Source organism: Cavia porcellus, unplaced genomic scaffold (genome assembly GCF_034190915.1).
Source record: "Cavia porcellus strain 051 isolate PalLab524CR breed Dunkin Hartley unplaced genomic scaffold, mCavPor4.1 scaffold_3, whole genome shotgun sequence".
NCBI lineage: Eukaryota > Metazoa > Chordata > Mammalia > Rodentia > Caviidae > Cavia > Cavia porcellus.
In genome coordinates this window covers 80,109,052-80,123,256 of record NW_026947486.1, presented here as the reverse complement: position 1 = coordinate 80,123,256, position 14,205 = coordinate 80,109,052, and the positions used below count along the sequence as shown (strand labels likewise).

Sequence of the window (14,205 nt, the reverse complement as noted above, 5' to 3'; positions counted from 1 at the left end):
TATTGTTAATGCATTTACTGAGATAGGTAGATAGATGATAAATAGGTAGGTGGCAGGTACATAGAGATAAATGTTGATATACATACTTATATACTATGTATTTATATATACACGTACTGTAGTTCAATTAGACCCTAGTTTAATTGCTTTGGAAGAGTAGGATATTTTCAAAACTGTCTTAGGACCCTTTATTAAAGCAGTTCTGCACCTTTAGAGATATACGAGTTTACTTTGCATAAAGAAAGGTTCAGCTGGGCACAGTGGAGGATGCCTGTAATCCCAGCACTCGGGAGGCTGAGGCATAAGGATCACAGCAAGTTCGAGGCTAGCCATGGCTACAAAGTGAGTTCAAGGCCACCCAGAACTAGACAGCAATACCCTGTCTGAAAGAAATGTTCACTTGGAGCAAGACTAGTGGGTGAGACTAATGGTGATGATTAAGAAGTGAGACTAGCAGTCACTAAGAGGACTAGCACAGAAAGAAGAGACACCTCATCAATCTATTTTGACCTCTCAAGAATGTTCAGTTGAGGGGCTGGGGATTTAGCTCAGCGGCATAAGCACCTGCCTTGTAAGCAGGCGGTCGTGAGTTCGATCCCTGGTACCGATAAAAAGGAAAAAGACAAAAAGAATGTTCAATTGAGAAAAAGAAATGGGCAACTACACAGCTCCTCATATGGCTAGGAGGTGCACCACTGGCCTAGCCCACACTGCCGTCCTGAGCATAAGAATCAACATGTCAGAGTTCAAAAGTTCTTGAAAAAATGTGAATCTATCAACTAGAATAAAACTGACATTCAGAGGTGGTGAAGGTGCTTATCTAAGTATATGCAACCATTAACAGATTAAAGTCTCTCCAGTTTTCACCTCCACTCATGTGCCTTTGTATTACACAATGATTTGCAACTATTAGTGTGCATCAGAAACACCAGAGGGCATTTCTTTAACACCTTTACTATATACTTAAGGAATGCTGCTAGACTTAAAGCATACAATTTGATAAGTTTTGATATATGCACACACCCATGAAACTATCACCACAATCAAGATAGTGAACATACACACCTATCACTCCCAATTGTTTCCTCTTGCCTCTTACCACATCATTATTTATTACCTGAGGGGGTCTCTTAAACTGCAGATGCACAAGAATGCACCTACAGAGATCCAGATCAGTAGGGTTAGGGTCCAGGACAGGCATCAGGATTTTTAAAGCTCCTGTTCTGTTTTAATGTGCATCCAAATTTGAGAATCACTGTATTACACAATCCAATCAAACTGCATAGGCAAACCTCCTGTATTAGTCTTCAGGCACCCATGGATCTTTGAAACATTTGCACAGTAAACCCAGATTCAGAAAGTCAAGGGAAGAGACATTTGTTTTATCATGTCCTTGAAATTCCAGAATAAAAGAAAGAGCTTATATATAACTACCTCTTTGTATTTTTTGAATTTTGCAATTTATTTAAAATTAGTTAATTTTTCAAACAGAACTAATAAATTTTACCTATTAAATTGGCTAAAAAGGCAATGGTTTAGGTCAGCAGTACAAGCATCTATTTGGCAAGCTCAAGGTTGTGAATTAGATCCCTGGTACCAAATAAAATAATGAATTGGCAAAGAAATAGGCTAGGGATTTAACTCAGTGGCATAAGCACCTGTCTTGCGAATGCAAGGTCATGAGTTCAATCCTTGTACCGAAATAAATAAATAAACAAATAAATTGGCCAAAAGTAAGTTTTCAAAAAGAAAATCCTTCATATGTTAGATGCCCTAACCAGTGTACTAAAGCAAGAAGACAAATATGAGAAATGGAAAGGAAGGAGACAAATCTGTCATTATTTAACAATGTTGTAACGATGCATACTGAGTTTAGAAAACAAAAGAATGTACCGATTGACTGTTACAAGTAAGAACAGAGTCAATAAGATTGTTAGGTAAATACACATACCACAGTTGTAGTTCTATGTAGTGCCAACAATATAATGTTTAAAATACAGTTTTACCATGACATTTACAACTCCTTTCCAAAAGCAAGTACCCAGAAATCTAATAAATCTAATAAAAATGGTGTGAGATCTCTATTAGGAAATATAAACACCTCACTGAAAGAAAGTAAAGAAGACCTAACAAGTTCCAACAAAAATTTGAATGATTATTTCTTTATTTTTATGGTACTTCATAAGTGCTTTATAAACATATTAACAAAATGTTAATGTTAAATGTAAATGTTAAATGTTAATGCAAAGGACCAAGACACATCTGAAGAGCAACAATGTGGAAGGAGTTAACCATCCACCAGACAACAGAACTTATTAAAACTTATTATAGCAGTGTGGAATAGACTAGAAGGTCTAAGAAAAGACTCAAACATAGACTTTTGACTTATGACAAATAAGGCACTTTAAAGCAGGGAATAGGGGTAGCGGTGGCAAGAAATATTTTTAATCACATAAGTAGCATTCTCAGTAAATGCTACACTGGTTATCTATAAGGAGAGATGAAATTTATCCATTTGTCACATTGTACACAAAAATGAGTTGCATTAGACTATAAAAATAATTGTGGGGGCTGGGGATTTAGCTCAGCGGCATAAGTGCCTGCCTTGCAAGCAGGTAATCGTGAGTTTGATGCCCGGTACCCATAAAAAAGAAAAAGGAAAAAAAATTGTGAATGTCTGCAATCCCAACATTCAAGAAACTGAGGTAGAAAGATTGACACAAGTTCAAGCCCAGCCTGAGTTATGTAGTGAGTCCAGGCCAGCCTGAACTACACAGTGGGATCCTGTCTCAAAAAAATCAAATATTAATTGTGAAAGGTAAAGCAATACAGCTTTCAGAAAGCAGAATAAGAAAACATCTTCATGACTTCAAGGTAAAAAACATGTTAAACAAGACACAAAGAAACACTACCTATAAATGAAAAGATTGATAATTTTGACTGTACTGATATTAAGAACTTTTAGATTCATCAAAATATATCACTGAGGGAGTAAACAGGTAAGCCACATAGGAGAAAGTATTCGTAATACATAGGACTAAAAAAAGATGTGTCTAGAACACATGTAAAGCTCCTGCAAGTCTGTATGAAAGGGAGAGAACCAAATAAAAGATAAACAAACACTGAGGTATACAAAACAGTGCTCATCCAGGCATGGTGGTGCAAGCCTATAATCCCGCACTCTGGGAGACTGTAGCAGGATGATCACAATTTTGAGTCCTCCTCGCGCAACTTAGCAATTTAATAAGATTGTGACTCTAAAAAATAAGGCCTGGGGATGTAGCTCAATGTGAAGGACCTGGATTCAATCCCCACTACAGAAATAAAAGAAGAAATACAAAAATACTGTTCGTAGCAATATTGTCCATATTATCTGCAAACTAGTATGAGCCTAAGCACCCATCTATAATAGAATTCATAAAGAATTGTGGTAGTGTCATACAATGCACTTACATGAACAAATCTTAATAATGGATAAAAGAAGCCAGACTAAAAGAATACATTTTAGATAATTTATATTAATTCCTAAAGTTAGTCAAAACTAAATTGCACTAGGCAGAGTTGCACACATGGGTGTTAAAACTATAAGACAACACAGGAGAAGGTCAGATAGTGGTTGGGGTGGGGGGGGTGCGTGAGTGTAGTCCTGATTGTGAAAGGACACCATGGGTAGCTTCTGGGGTCCTTCGATATGTTATTTATTTAATTGATGGGTTATATGTGCATTGTCTTTACAGTATTTTATTACAAGAACATATATATTTTACACCTTTTATATACTTCATAATTCAAAATGTGTTCCAAAAGTGTGACCTCCAGGCTTATTCGGAAATCACTGTTGTGATCACACTACCAGGAGAGCCAAACCAGAATAGTCTGTCTCCTTAGTAACCTGATTCTGTGCATTTAGACAGCTTTAGACATTATGTGGTGATGTTAATGACGAAGATGACTAGTAAACATGTGTTTACTACCGATACACAAAACTATTGTTTTCTGAGATTTTTAGTTAGGTTTATTATTCATTTAATATATTCCATATACATTAACAAACATAGGACTTGTTAATTCATAGCAAAATATTGATATTTCATGAGCAGATGAGTAAAACATACACAAAAGGACACAGCTATTTCTCAGCAAGTTTGATGATTAAAATGCCCCTTAATGAGATGTAGTAAGCTAAAATGCAGCCACAGACACTGCATAATTATTGCTTTGAAATAAGTCACTTTTCAGTACTCAGTTCACTTCTATTTGCAGGGATATTAATCTGCATGGGCTGAGTTAGTAAAATATATTTGTCTTGCTGTATTTCTGGATGTATGTAAATATTGATTTCATTTAAATTAACTATACATTAATAGATGGTAATTTTACTACTGATTAAATTAAAACACATTCAGGTTAAGTAATTGGTTAAAAAAAGTTAGGATATGGAGTCAAACTTGATGCCACTGTGAATGTTCCTTCTCCACTATATGACACAGTGATGACTATCTCACATGGACATCATCCACTGACACGGGGATGCGCACGTTCGTACAAACACTTTTATGTGTCCCTCTCTTTCTCTCTCCCTCCTTGTTACACTCTCTAGAAATACAGACAGAAACAGAGATCCTTATTATATAGAGATGTGTACCAGAATTCCTCTCCCCTTCATTTATCAGCTCGGATAGTGATTGCACAAAACACTTCAGGGAAGCACTTGTGAATCAGAACAGGGCCAGATTTTCTCACAAGAAAGCATTTTAAATTACCCCAGTGACAGAATGAATAATAGTAATAATAAATTCTTTCAGTTAGATGTCAACCCAGATAAACAGCTATGTTTCCCCACCAGTTTCATTCTTATATTGTGTTCTTTTGCTATCAAACCAGAACAAGGAAGGAGAAGGAGGCAGAAGGAGAGACAAAAGAAAATGAACCGACTCAGCACCCAGAGACTTAAGTAGCTAAAACTAGGTTAAATACAAAGCTTCTTTCAATTGATGAAGACATCACTGGGTCATTAGGTAAATGGCTCACACATCAAACATTCTCACTTTATATGTCAAAATATTCTTATCACCCTAAAGGTGCTGCTTCACAGCAGCCCTGGAGGTGGGCCCCACTAGCTATTGTAGCTTTACGAAGTAAAACTGAAAGAAGGATTTTTAGCTAATAAAGATTTCTGGGCAGAGTTCTGGAGTTAGGGGGCGATTTCCTTTAACAGAGTTCTCTCAGTTCAGCAAAGGAGGCTTGGAGATTGGAAAGGGCCTCATTAGCGCACCTCCAGGAACTATTCCATTTACTCTCATTTTATCCACTCTTTGCAAAACTTAAACCTGCTCCTGAATTTCTCTCTAGAATTAAAATATATAAATTTATGGTCTAACTTGTGCTTTTACCAGTGAAACACTGTGGGACTGGATTTCACTCTAGAAACTTGCACAGGTGATAGAAATGGCTAGTTTCATGACCCAGCAGGTTGCTTGAGACTATCTCTACTGTTAGATCCTCTCGCTCAAAGACACATGATAGTATTAACAGAATCTAATAATAATTGTCAAAGCAACAATATAAGCATCCATTGAGGTGGAAACCTTAACTTTTTCAAGATTAGAAAAATTCAAGCTGAAACACGTGTATGAAATAGCTTCTGTCAATTCTGAAATCTAATTTACAGATAGATCCTTTTGGAAGAGGAAATACTGTACATGTTTCTGACCAAGAGCTAAAGTTTTAGAAGCCTCCAGATCAAAAATGCTCTACAGATTGGGCAGGTTTCTTATTATCATAAAAAGGTGGGACTCTAGCTATAATTTAGCAACTTATATAACAGCCACTCCAGGGAAAGATGGGCTCTGGAATTGAAATTTTACTTAGAACAGGGGGTCAAGATAAGGGAAATAATGGCTTTAGACTTAAGACCATGCAAACTAGAAAGAGTTCTTACGCTTTTGATATTTCCTTCTTGGAACAAATTTCTAAGCCATCTCCAAAGCCTCCTGTTGAGATCAGGGACAATCAAGAAGAAAGGGAGAAAACAGAGGAAGAAGAACAAAAAAACTTCAACTACAGGATTCTGGTCCACAGAGAAAACATAAACAGGATGAGTCTATATGTTTGATTTTGTGTTGCCTGGATGCATTAGGAGGCTAAGTATAACAAAGACCTGCTCCCTTTGGATGGGTTAAGTCATATCTACTACACAGCTCACATCGTGGGCTTTGAGCCACAGTGGTGATAGCTTTGGGGACCATTTCTCTTCTTAGAAGCGGTACATATTTAGCGCAATCTACCTGCCACTCTTGTGTGGGGATAAAGGAAGTAATGAAAGAGCTACCTATACGCCCATACCATCTTTGCCCATTCCATCTAAACAAACTCCTGACAGTGTATGATGTTTGACCTGCTGAACTGCTCTTTATCAGATCTTCACAAGCTTATGAGCAGACAGGAGTACCTTGGCTTTTTATTTTTAATTATGACTATATTTTGGGGGAGTGGTGCTGGGGATGGAACACCCATGTACCATTTATGGTACACAACCATTTTACCACTGAGCCACATCCTTAGCCCCAAGTATAATCTTTTTAAAAAAGCCCATGTTTTGGGTGATGACTGCCTTACTCTTATTCATGGATAAGAAGAGTCATTCAGAACACACACGGTGATTGTTAGTAAGACATAGGTGCTTTAAAGGGCAAGAAGACTTTTGAGGAGTCTGCCAACTGGATCCAATGTGCAATGAACTAAGAGTCTCTTCTTGACACTTTTTCTTCCAGGTGAAACATCTTTTGTGTAATTGTCTCAGCCTCCTTTTAATGCTCTTTTGAAAAACATACAGAATCTACTCAAAGTTACAGACATTTGTCCTGGACACACACACACGCACACACTTAAATTGAACTTCAGTGAATTCCTAGATTTGTTAGAATCCATAATAGAACCCTTCAGAGTCTATAGACCTATTGTTAAGAAAATTGGCCTAGGAGGAAATACTAGTTAACATTTATGGAATAGTCATTATATACCAAGCACTATTCTAAGTGTTAAATAAAATTTTTTCTTCTTTACTTTCTCCTCCTCCTTTTTCTTCCTCTTTTTTATCCCTCTCTCTCTCTTTGCCCCTCTTCCCCCACCTCTCTCTGTCAGTGATGGCGATTGCACCCATAGCCTTGCACATGCTTGGTAAGCATTGTACTACTGAGCTACTTCCCCAGCAATTTAAATTTTTTCAATTAACCATAACAACCCCACGGAGTAGGTGCTACTGTTCTTTGTTTTACTGGCAAGAAAACAGCGGTAGAGAATATCACTTACTCTCAGACAAATAGCCTGTAAAGGAACACAGCTAGTACTATGATTCTGGAAGTCTCTTCTCTTGACCACTAAGTTCACAGATGTGAAATAATGACAAATGAAAGCTGAATGTGGCTACACAGACCATGATCCCAATCTCTCTCTCTCTCTCTCTCTCTCTCTCTCTCTCTCTCTCTCTCTCTCTGTCTCTCTTCCCCTCTCTCCTTCCCTCCCTCCCTCTCTATTTCTCTAGCTCTTATAGTGGAGATGTAGATAATTTGCCTCTCTACAAATCTGAGAAAGCAGAAATGATATGGTATTGTTTGGAAGGGAAATGCTTGGCTAAGTATATCACACTTGCTAGTAACTATTGTTCATGGCACAGTTTAACAGACAAGCTAGTTAGGTTGTCTACTTGGCTTCCAAAGAATAGGCCCTTGGCACTGATATTAACCCTTGAGCTTTTAATTCTTGATCCAGTAAAATTAGTTCCATATTTACAAACATAAATACTTATCAGGGTCAAGTAAAATTGTGAAGATGTGAGATAGGCTGGTATAACACAGTGTGTGTGTGTGTGTGTGTGTGTGTGTGTGTGTGTGTGTGTGTAGGGGTGACCATGAGCAAACAGCAAGTGAATATCTTTTCTCAAGACATTCATATTGAACAAAAACAAATCCTATAAAGGCCAAACAAAAGACATTCTGCATGCAACCCGTGAAAAGACCATTCCTTTGTACTCTCTAGGTACTACCAAGGCAGGAATCCAGGATGCAGGGAATGTAGTCTATAAGCAGAGGATACAAACTGTGCCTTGTGACAATGCTATGATTTCCATTTCACGAGAACCATGATTTTATGCAGTAACCAACCAAACAGTAGGTCAGCAGTAGAAAGATCCAGGCATCAGAGAGGAAGAACTACCAGGCATCACATACCTCATACATAGGGAGCATTCAAGGTCAGAGGCATCAAAAGATGCAAGTGGAATACTGAGAGCAGTTTTGGCCCCCTGATCAGTGGGAAGATCTGTAATTTAGAAAGCAATAAATCAGAGTTCAGCAAACTTTGGTTTCAAAGATAGTAGTTCTGAGATTAAAAAAAAGACACTTTCCAATTTGCCACACTTGCCACCTCCCCAATAGTTTATTGATCCCTGAGGACTTCTTTGGAATATGAAAGGCACCTCACTCAACAGCAGGAATACCAGCAGCAGCAGCAATTCCAGCAGTCTGAAGGACTGAGCCAGGCCTTCAAAGCCAGGATTAAATCTTGGCACTGATAGTATCTCTTTAAAAGATATCAAGTGACAGCTACTGCTTCTCAGATACCTACCTAAGGAAACAGAACTGGGTAAGGCTTGACCACATGACCCTATCCTATATTTCTGGACCAGGATGAGAGTAGAGTGGGTTGGCCTAGAAGGAAGCAAGACTGTCAAACGCAAGGGATGTCATTACTTGATACTGTGCTGGACCTTATGCCTTGGCTTTCTATGATAATTAACACTGAGTGCTTACAGTGATAAGGCACCATGTATGACCTCATAGAAATCCCTGATATGGCACAGCTGGTAATGCCCAAAGCTGGGCCACACACTCAGAGCCAGAAGCGTCCCCAAATAGAGGGTACCTTCTATTTGGACTCAGGCATCTCCTCCAACCTATTTGCTCCCTGGATAGTCATTACCTTGTTTATAGGCTTTATTAAACACCTCTGTGTCTTCTTGGATTTCAATTTGGCAATGTTTCCTTTTCTTTTCCTGACATTTGCCAATCTTGACAGAAGCAGTATCTGGAGAAGCAGCATCTTGCTTTTCCCCCTCTTTTTCTTCCTGTTCTTTCATGTTGTCTCGCCTCCCATCCACCTGTATGTTAGCTGTGTTCATCAGACTGCAGCCATCTCGGTTGGCTTCTGCCTGCTTCTGACTCAAGCAATGTGGGAGCTCAGGATTTTCCTAGACAGAGAAAAACAATATCAGACTCTACTTAGGATCAATATTCTTAGAAAGGACAAAAAGAAAAATACATAACCCTGGTCCTCACTACCAGTCATTTAGTGGACACATAGCTCAACTTGGGAGCAGTCATAAGGTTTATTTCCACTTCCACTCCACACAGCATCTGCAAAAAAGGCCTGCCCAGCTTGGGCAGTCAGGGAAATTCCCTAGGCAACAATGAAAGGCACATAGCAGGAGACACTCCCTGGGCAGGGAGGAAATGCAAGGGAAATCACTCCCCAGCAACACCTTTAGGGAAACCAAGGCATGCAGTGATGGTAGATACTGTCATTCAGTGCTTCTCACTCTCAAGGCCATTCATGACCATCTGAAATTTTCAAACCCCACCTCCTAAAGGATTTTTGCTAAGGCTGTGGCACTAATCTATTTACAGGCTTGCCAAAGGGACCTCATGCCCAGAGCTATATGTTATACTGACCAAATAAACGAGGGTCAACCTATTCCTTTTACTAGATTTTGGGTGAATAGTCTCAAAAGGAGACAAAAATCATTTAGCAAAACAATCTGTGTCTTGTCTGTTAAAGAATTTTTGTTCAGGAGAAGGATATTTGAAAATGGATGCAGAAATAAATCTGATGATGTGTTTATCCAGATTTACCTGGAAAACCATGTAAGACCCTGACTTAGAAACATTCAAATTGCAAACATTCACAGGTACACTGTATAAGACTGATGGTAGGCAAAGGAATGAATCCAACTTATGAAGGAATCCAATTCTCCCCAAAGGGAACTCATTTGTAAATTGGGGACTTACTGTAATATAAATCCATAGTCCACAGGTCAGAATGCTCATATTGTTGCTTCCCCTCCAACTATTACCAAAAAAAAAAAAAAAATAATGCTACCATACACACATGAAAAGGGGTGGGGCATACAGCTGGAGAAAACAGTAAAGAAAGAGAGATAGGATGCGACTTTTCTCAGTCTAACCTGGGCAGTTCAGGGTTCTCCCAGAACTACAGCAAAGCCTTGACTTTCCATGAGCCCAAGACATTTTCCGCACAGGAGTCCACTGCCTAACAAAGGGCAGTTGGGATGGAAATCCAACCTCTGTTACTCATCTGGTTCAATTTGGAGACCTAGGGGTGCTATTTTTCTTCATTTCAGAGTAAACCACAAGGAGAAGTGACTCCAGGCAGTTGGGTTCAGTATTAACCTTCACAATCATGTAAAAATGACCACCGAGGACTCTAATATTTCAGGGGATACTATAAGATCTGCCTTTTAAAAAACTTCATGCATATCTATATTTAATTCCTTCTCCAAAACAAGAACAGAAACAGGATATTTGAATGTCCAGGGCTTACATACTGGGCTTACACATACGTTAAGAACTTTTGGCACAAAATGAGGGAAAGTACCCCCCAAAGATATTTTGGAATTTAGTGCTAAATTCTGCCTTAGAGTCTGGACTTCTGCGCCCCAGCTCTGTCCTCTTACACTTTGCTAGGAAAGCCAACACCTGGAGCCCATCTTTCTATGTTCTGTTCTCTTATGCCCAAAGAAAAGCACAAATAGTCTTCCTCTCAAGTACTTCAACTCAAAAGTGTTCTCGTATCTTGTTCCTTTCTTCTGGCACAAACATGTATTGGAAGCCTACTTATCTACAAGTTACAGTGCAGGACTATGAAATTATCTCCATTTGGGGGATCAAACTGAGCTGTCCTTGCACAGGGATCTCAGCTGGAGCTCAAAGGCTAGTAGCTTGAACATACAAAAAGCAGGAAAAGAGTGGCAGGCAGGCTGTCTTCCCAGGCTCTGCTCCAAAGCTGTGGCTAGTAAGCCCACCCCAAATGTATGGCTCCAGAGGAAGTGGGCTAATCCTTTTATAGTTGTATCTAATTTCTCTCTTGTCTAGATCTGATCAAGAACTAAAGTAAATGCAATCAATCAATCAATCAATCAATCAATCAATGTATGTATGTTGGTCCATCCCTGAAATTCAGAATTGGTATCTTTAAGAAGTAACCTTCTTGGCAAAGAACACAGCCACTATGAACTCCATTTCTTCTTTCTCAGGAACCAAAGCAGGAGAGGTAGGGCTCACTCCCCATGTTTGCCCACAAAACAGCCAAACGAAGCGTCACAAAGAGCTAGGTGAGTTGAGTTTTACCTGTGACAACTTTAGTAGATTATGGCTGGTGCCTTCAGTAGCCATTGACTCTACGTGTTCCTTTAATCTAGGGTGAGGTGCCAACAGCTTCAGGATATCGGGAGAATGTTCCTGAGAATCCCCCGGGACTGATGGTGAAAAGAAACTAAGGAGAAGCTGTGACATAAAACAGAAGACTTCACTACTTAAGTTTCTACAGATGCTCAGGTGAAGGGGGTAGGGACAGGGGACAGGGGCACAGCTTGCAAGGCAAAACTGCAGGGAAGATGCCCTGGACATACCAGCTCCCAGAACACTTCAGCACACATCAGTATTATCTGAGAAGTTTATGAAAAAGCTAGGTTCCTAGTTCCCACTTCTAACTCCCCCAGGTCTGAAGCATGGTCCATGAATCTCGACTTTAAGAAGGCACTACTGATGCCTCTGTCACTCATCCAAGGTTCAGAGCCATCCCTTGGTGCTACCGTTTTACAGAAATATTTCCAGTAGGATCTCAAAACCCATCCGGAAGGAAAGGGACAGATTGGTAAAGCCAGGAGATAAACGTCAGTTGGGAAACTTGGAGTCACATCAGTAACAACTCAGCACGCTGCAGTCTACATATGTTTCCTATGTTCTTCACAGCTCCTTTTCTATGCCTACCCATTTTGCTTCTTCCTCCACCTACTTACAATCACCCTTGAATTTTTTTTAGCAGTACTGGGGATTGAACTCATGGCCTTCACACTGAGCTACATTCCCAGTCCCTTTCTTTTAAATTTTGAGCTAGGATCTGGCTAAGTCACTAAGTTACCCTGGCAGGGCTCAAACTTGTGATTCTCCTGCCTCAGTCACCAATAGTGCTGGGATTACAGGTATGTACTACCAAATATGGTTTGCTCCCTTTCATCTCTTCAGAGCTGAAGACCTGGGCCACAAAGTATTAGGAAAGTAGAATCCAAACTTCTCCCCTCTTCTTCTAGTCTCTTCCCAATTATGGCACTTCCTAGAAAAATTTTGGGTTAAATTCAAGCACCCAGGGCAGGCAGATACCAGTCTATTTCTGGTTTTCCTTGTAATCAGAAACATTGGGAGAGTAGAGTGGGAAGAAACAGAAGAGAATGGGAGCCAAAATATGCTTTGGAGTACAGGCAGTACCATTAGCTGTCACATTCTTGCTTCAATTCTCCCTTGTACCAGCAAGGACTCTATCTATCTATCTATCTGTTTATCTATCTGTCTATCTATCTTTGTATCTCTTTCATAACACAAAGAGACCAAGACACTGAATCTCTAAAACTTACTCAAGTGTTTACTACCGAGTAGGCCCTACAGAATTTGGAGCCCCACATTCTTGATCAGGCATTCACTGATCAAGAGAACTTGTTAGAAGCAAAAACCACAGTTTAATTTATTCTCTTTCTGGCCACCAGTAGTTTCTTCAGATGCCAGCACATACCATGAACTTGAACCCTGCTGAGCTTTCAAAGCTCACCCCCAGTCCCACCTTTCCTTACTAGTCTCATCTCTCTAATCTCTCCTGTCATGTCATGTTCTCTACTGCACCATTTGAGAGCAGTTTAAATTACACTGTCTTCTGTCATCCTGGCATTGTATCACAAATATGTCTTTTTCTCCAGCCAGATGCACAGCTTCTGGAATGCCCAAAACAATTGCTCAATATTCATCACACTGGATGGGACTGAATTAAGACACTTATCCATCTCAGGGCCCAAGGAGAAGCCTAGCTTTCAGGCTGACAGTTTTCAAATGGGTCCCTATGTTTTCCTCTTGCTCTTGACAACCCACTCTCCAGATATCAGTTGGCAAAGGATTCAGCTGGGAGTTATTCTAAGTGTCCAGACCCATAAAGGCTCCCTTTGAGAAGCCCCTCCTCCAAAGGAATCAAGTTGGCCCCCAGGAGGTCTAATGAGTAACACTTCTGAGGCAGTCTCCTTAGAATTCTCAGCCACGTAGCCTGACATTCTTCAGTGGCACCCACACAGCCTCCCAAGCAACAAGGATGAAAGGGCAGCGGGACACGGGAAGGCAAAGGTAGTCCAGGGCAAAAGGAAAGGAAAGAAAGCAGAAACAACCACCAGCAGCTCCTTTCTTAACTCTGCTACCTAAATCTCTCTCTCTCTCTCTCTCTCTCTCTCTCTCTCTCTCTCTCTCAGAGGTTTTGGAAAACAAAAATCAGGATCAACCTTCGGTGAGGGGAGTCATTCCAAATGAATGAAAGTCAATTTCACTTCATTTCCAGCCTTAGAAAGGCCTGAGTTGAGAAGGAAAGAAAAAAATTGGAGGTTATAAACAAATAAGGAAAAGAAATACAGGGCTGTGAGTTCTAAGCCAGCTAACTAATGCCAAGAGAATTTGGACCATTTTCATCAAAATGGAACCCTGAAACTGAAACAATCCGGGAAACAAGCACAGCGAAGCCCTTCAGTGTTCTTAAATGGCTGCCACAGCCTTATCACACTCACAGGAAAATTGTTTCTAAATTCTCTGCTAGCTTCAGAACTCTGTAATGCTTACCACAGGGATATGCTCACTAGCATTATCTGGCATTCATATTAACAAACACAAAATTGAAGTTCCTTGAGGACCGAGGCTGTGGCTTACGCCTTATTGGGTCTCCAGAGCTTTTCCACATCCTGCCTTTTACACCATTAGGCAGACATGGAAATAAAAATAGCCAATCTATAAAAGCAAACTGGAGGGAGAGGGATCAGACTAACTGATGATACCAAAACCCCTCAGGTCAACTGGGGAATGGACAAAGGAAAAGAAACCATTCCTT

The 14,205-nt window shown here is 39.9% G+C and overlaps 1 protein-coding gene across 6 annotated transcripts in view; it reads right to left on the bottom strand.

The window, feature by feature from the left end:
• Positions 1-14,205, bottom strand: part of Lonrf3 (LON peptidase N-terminal domain and ring finger 3) — a 39,453-nt gene that overhangs the window by 16,878 nt on the left and 8,370 nt on the right. For 4 of the 6 annotated variants that reach the window (XM_063246321.1, XM_063246322.1, XM_063246319.1 and 1 more), the window contains 2 exons: positions 8,980-9,247; positions 8,229-8,319 (listed from right to left, as the gene is read on the bottom strand). In XM_063246321.1, coding sequence (XP_063102391.1) covers positions 8,229-8,319; positions 8,980-9,247 — 359 coding nt within the window. Of the gene's footprint in view, positions 1-8,228; positions 8,320-8,979; positions 9,248-11,423; positions 11,580-14,205 lie in introns of all 6 variants that reach the window. The other 2 variants (XM_063246317.1, XM_063246318.1) reach the window with 1 other exon arrangement.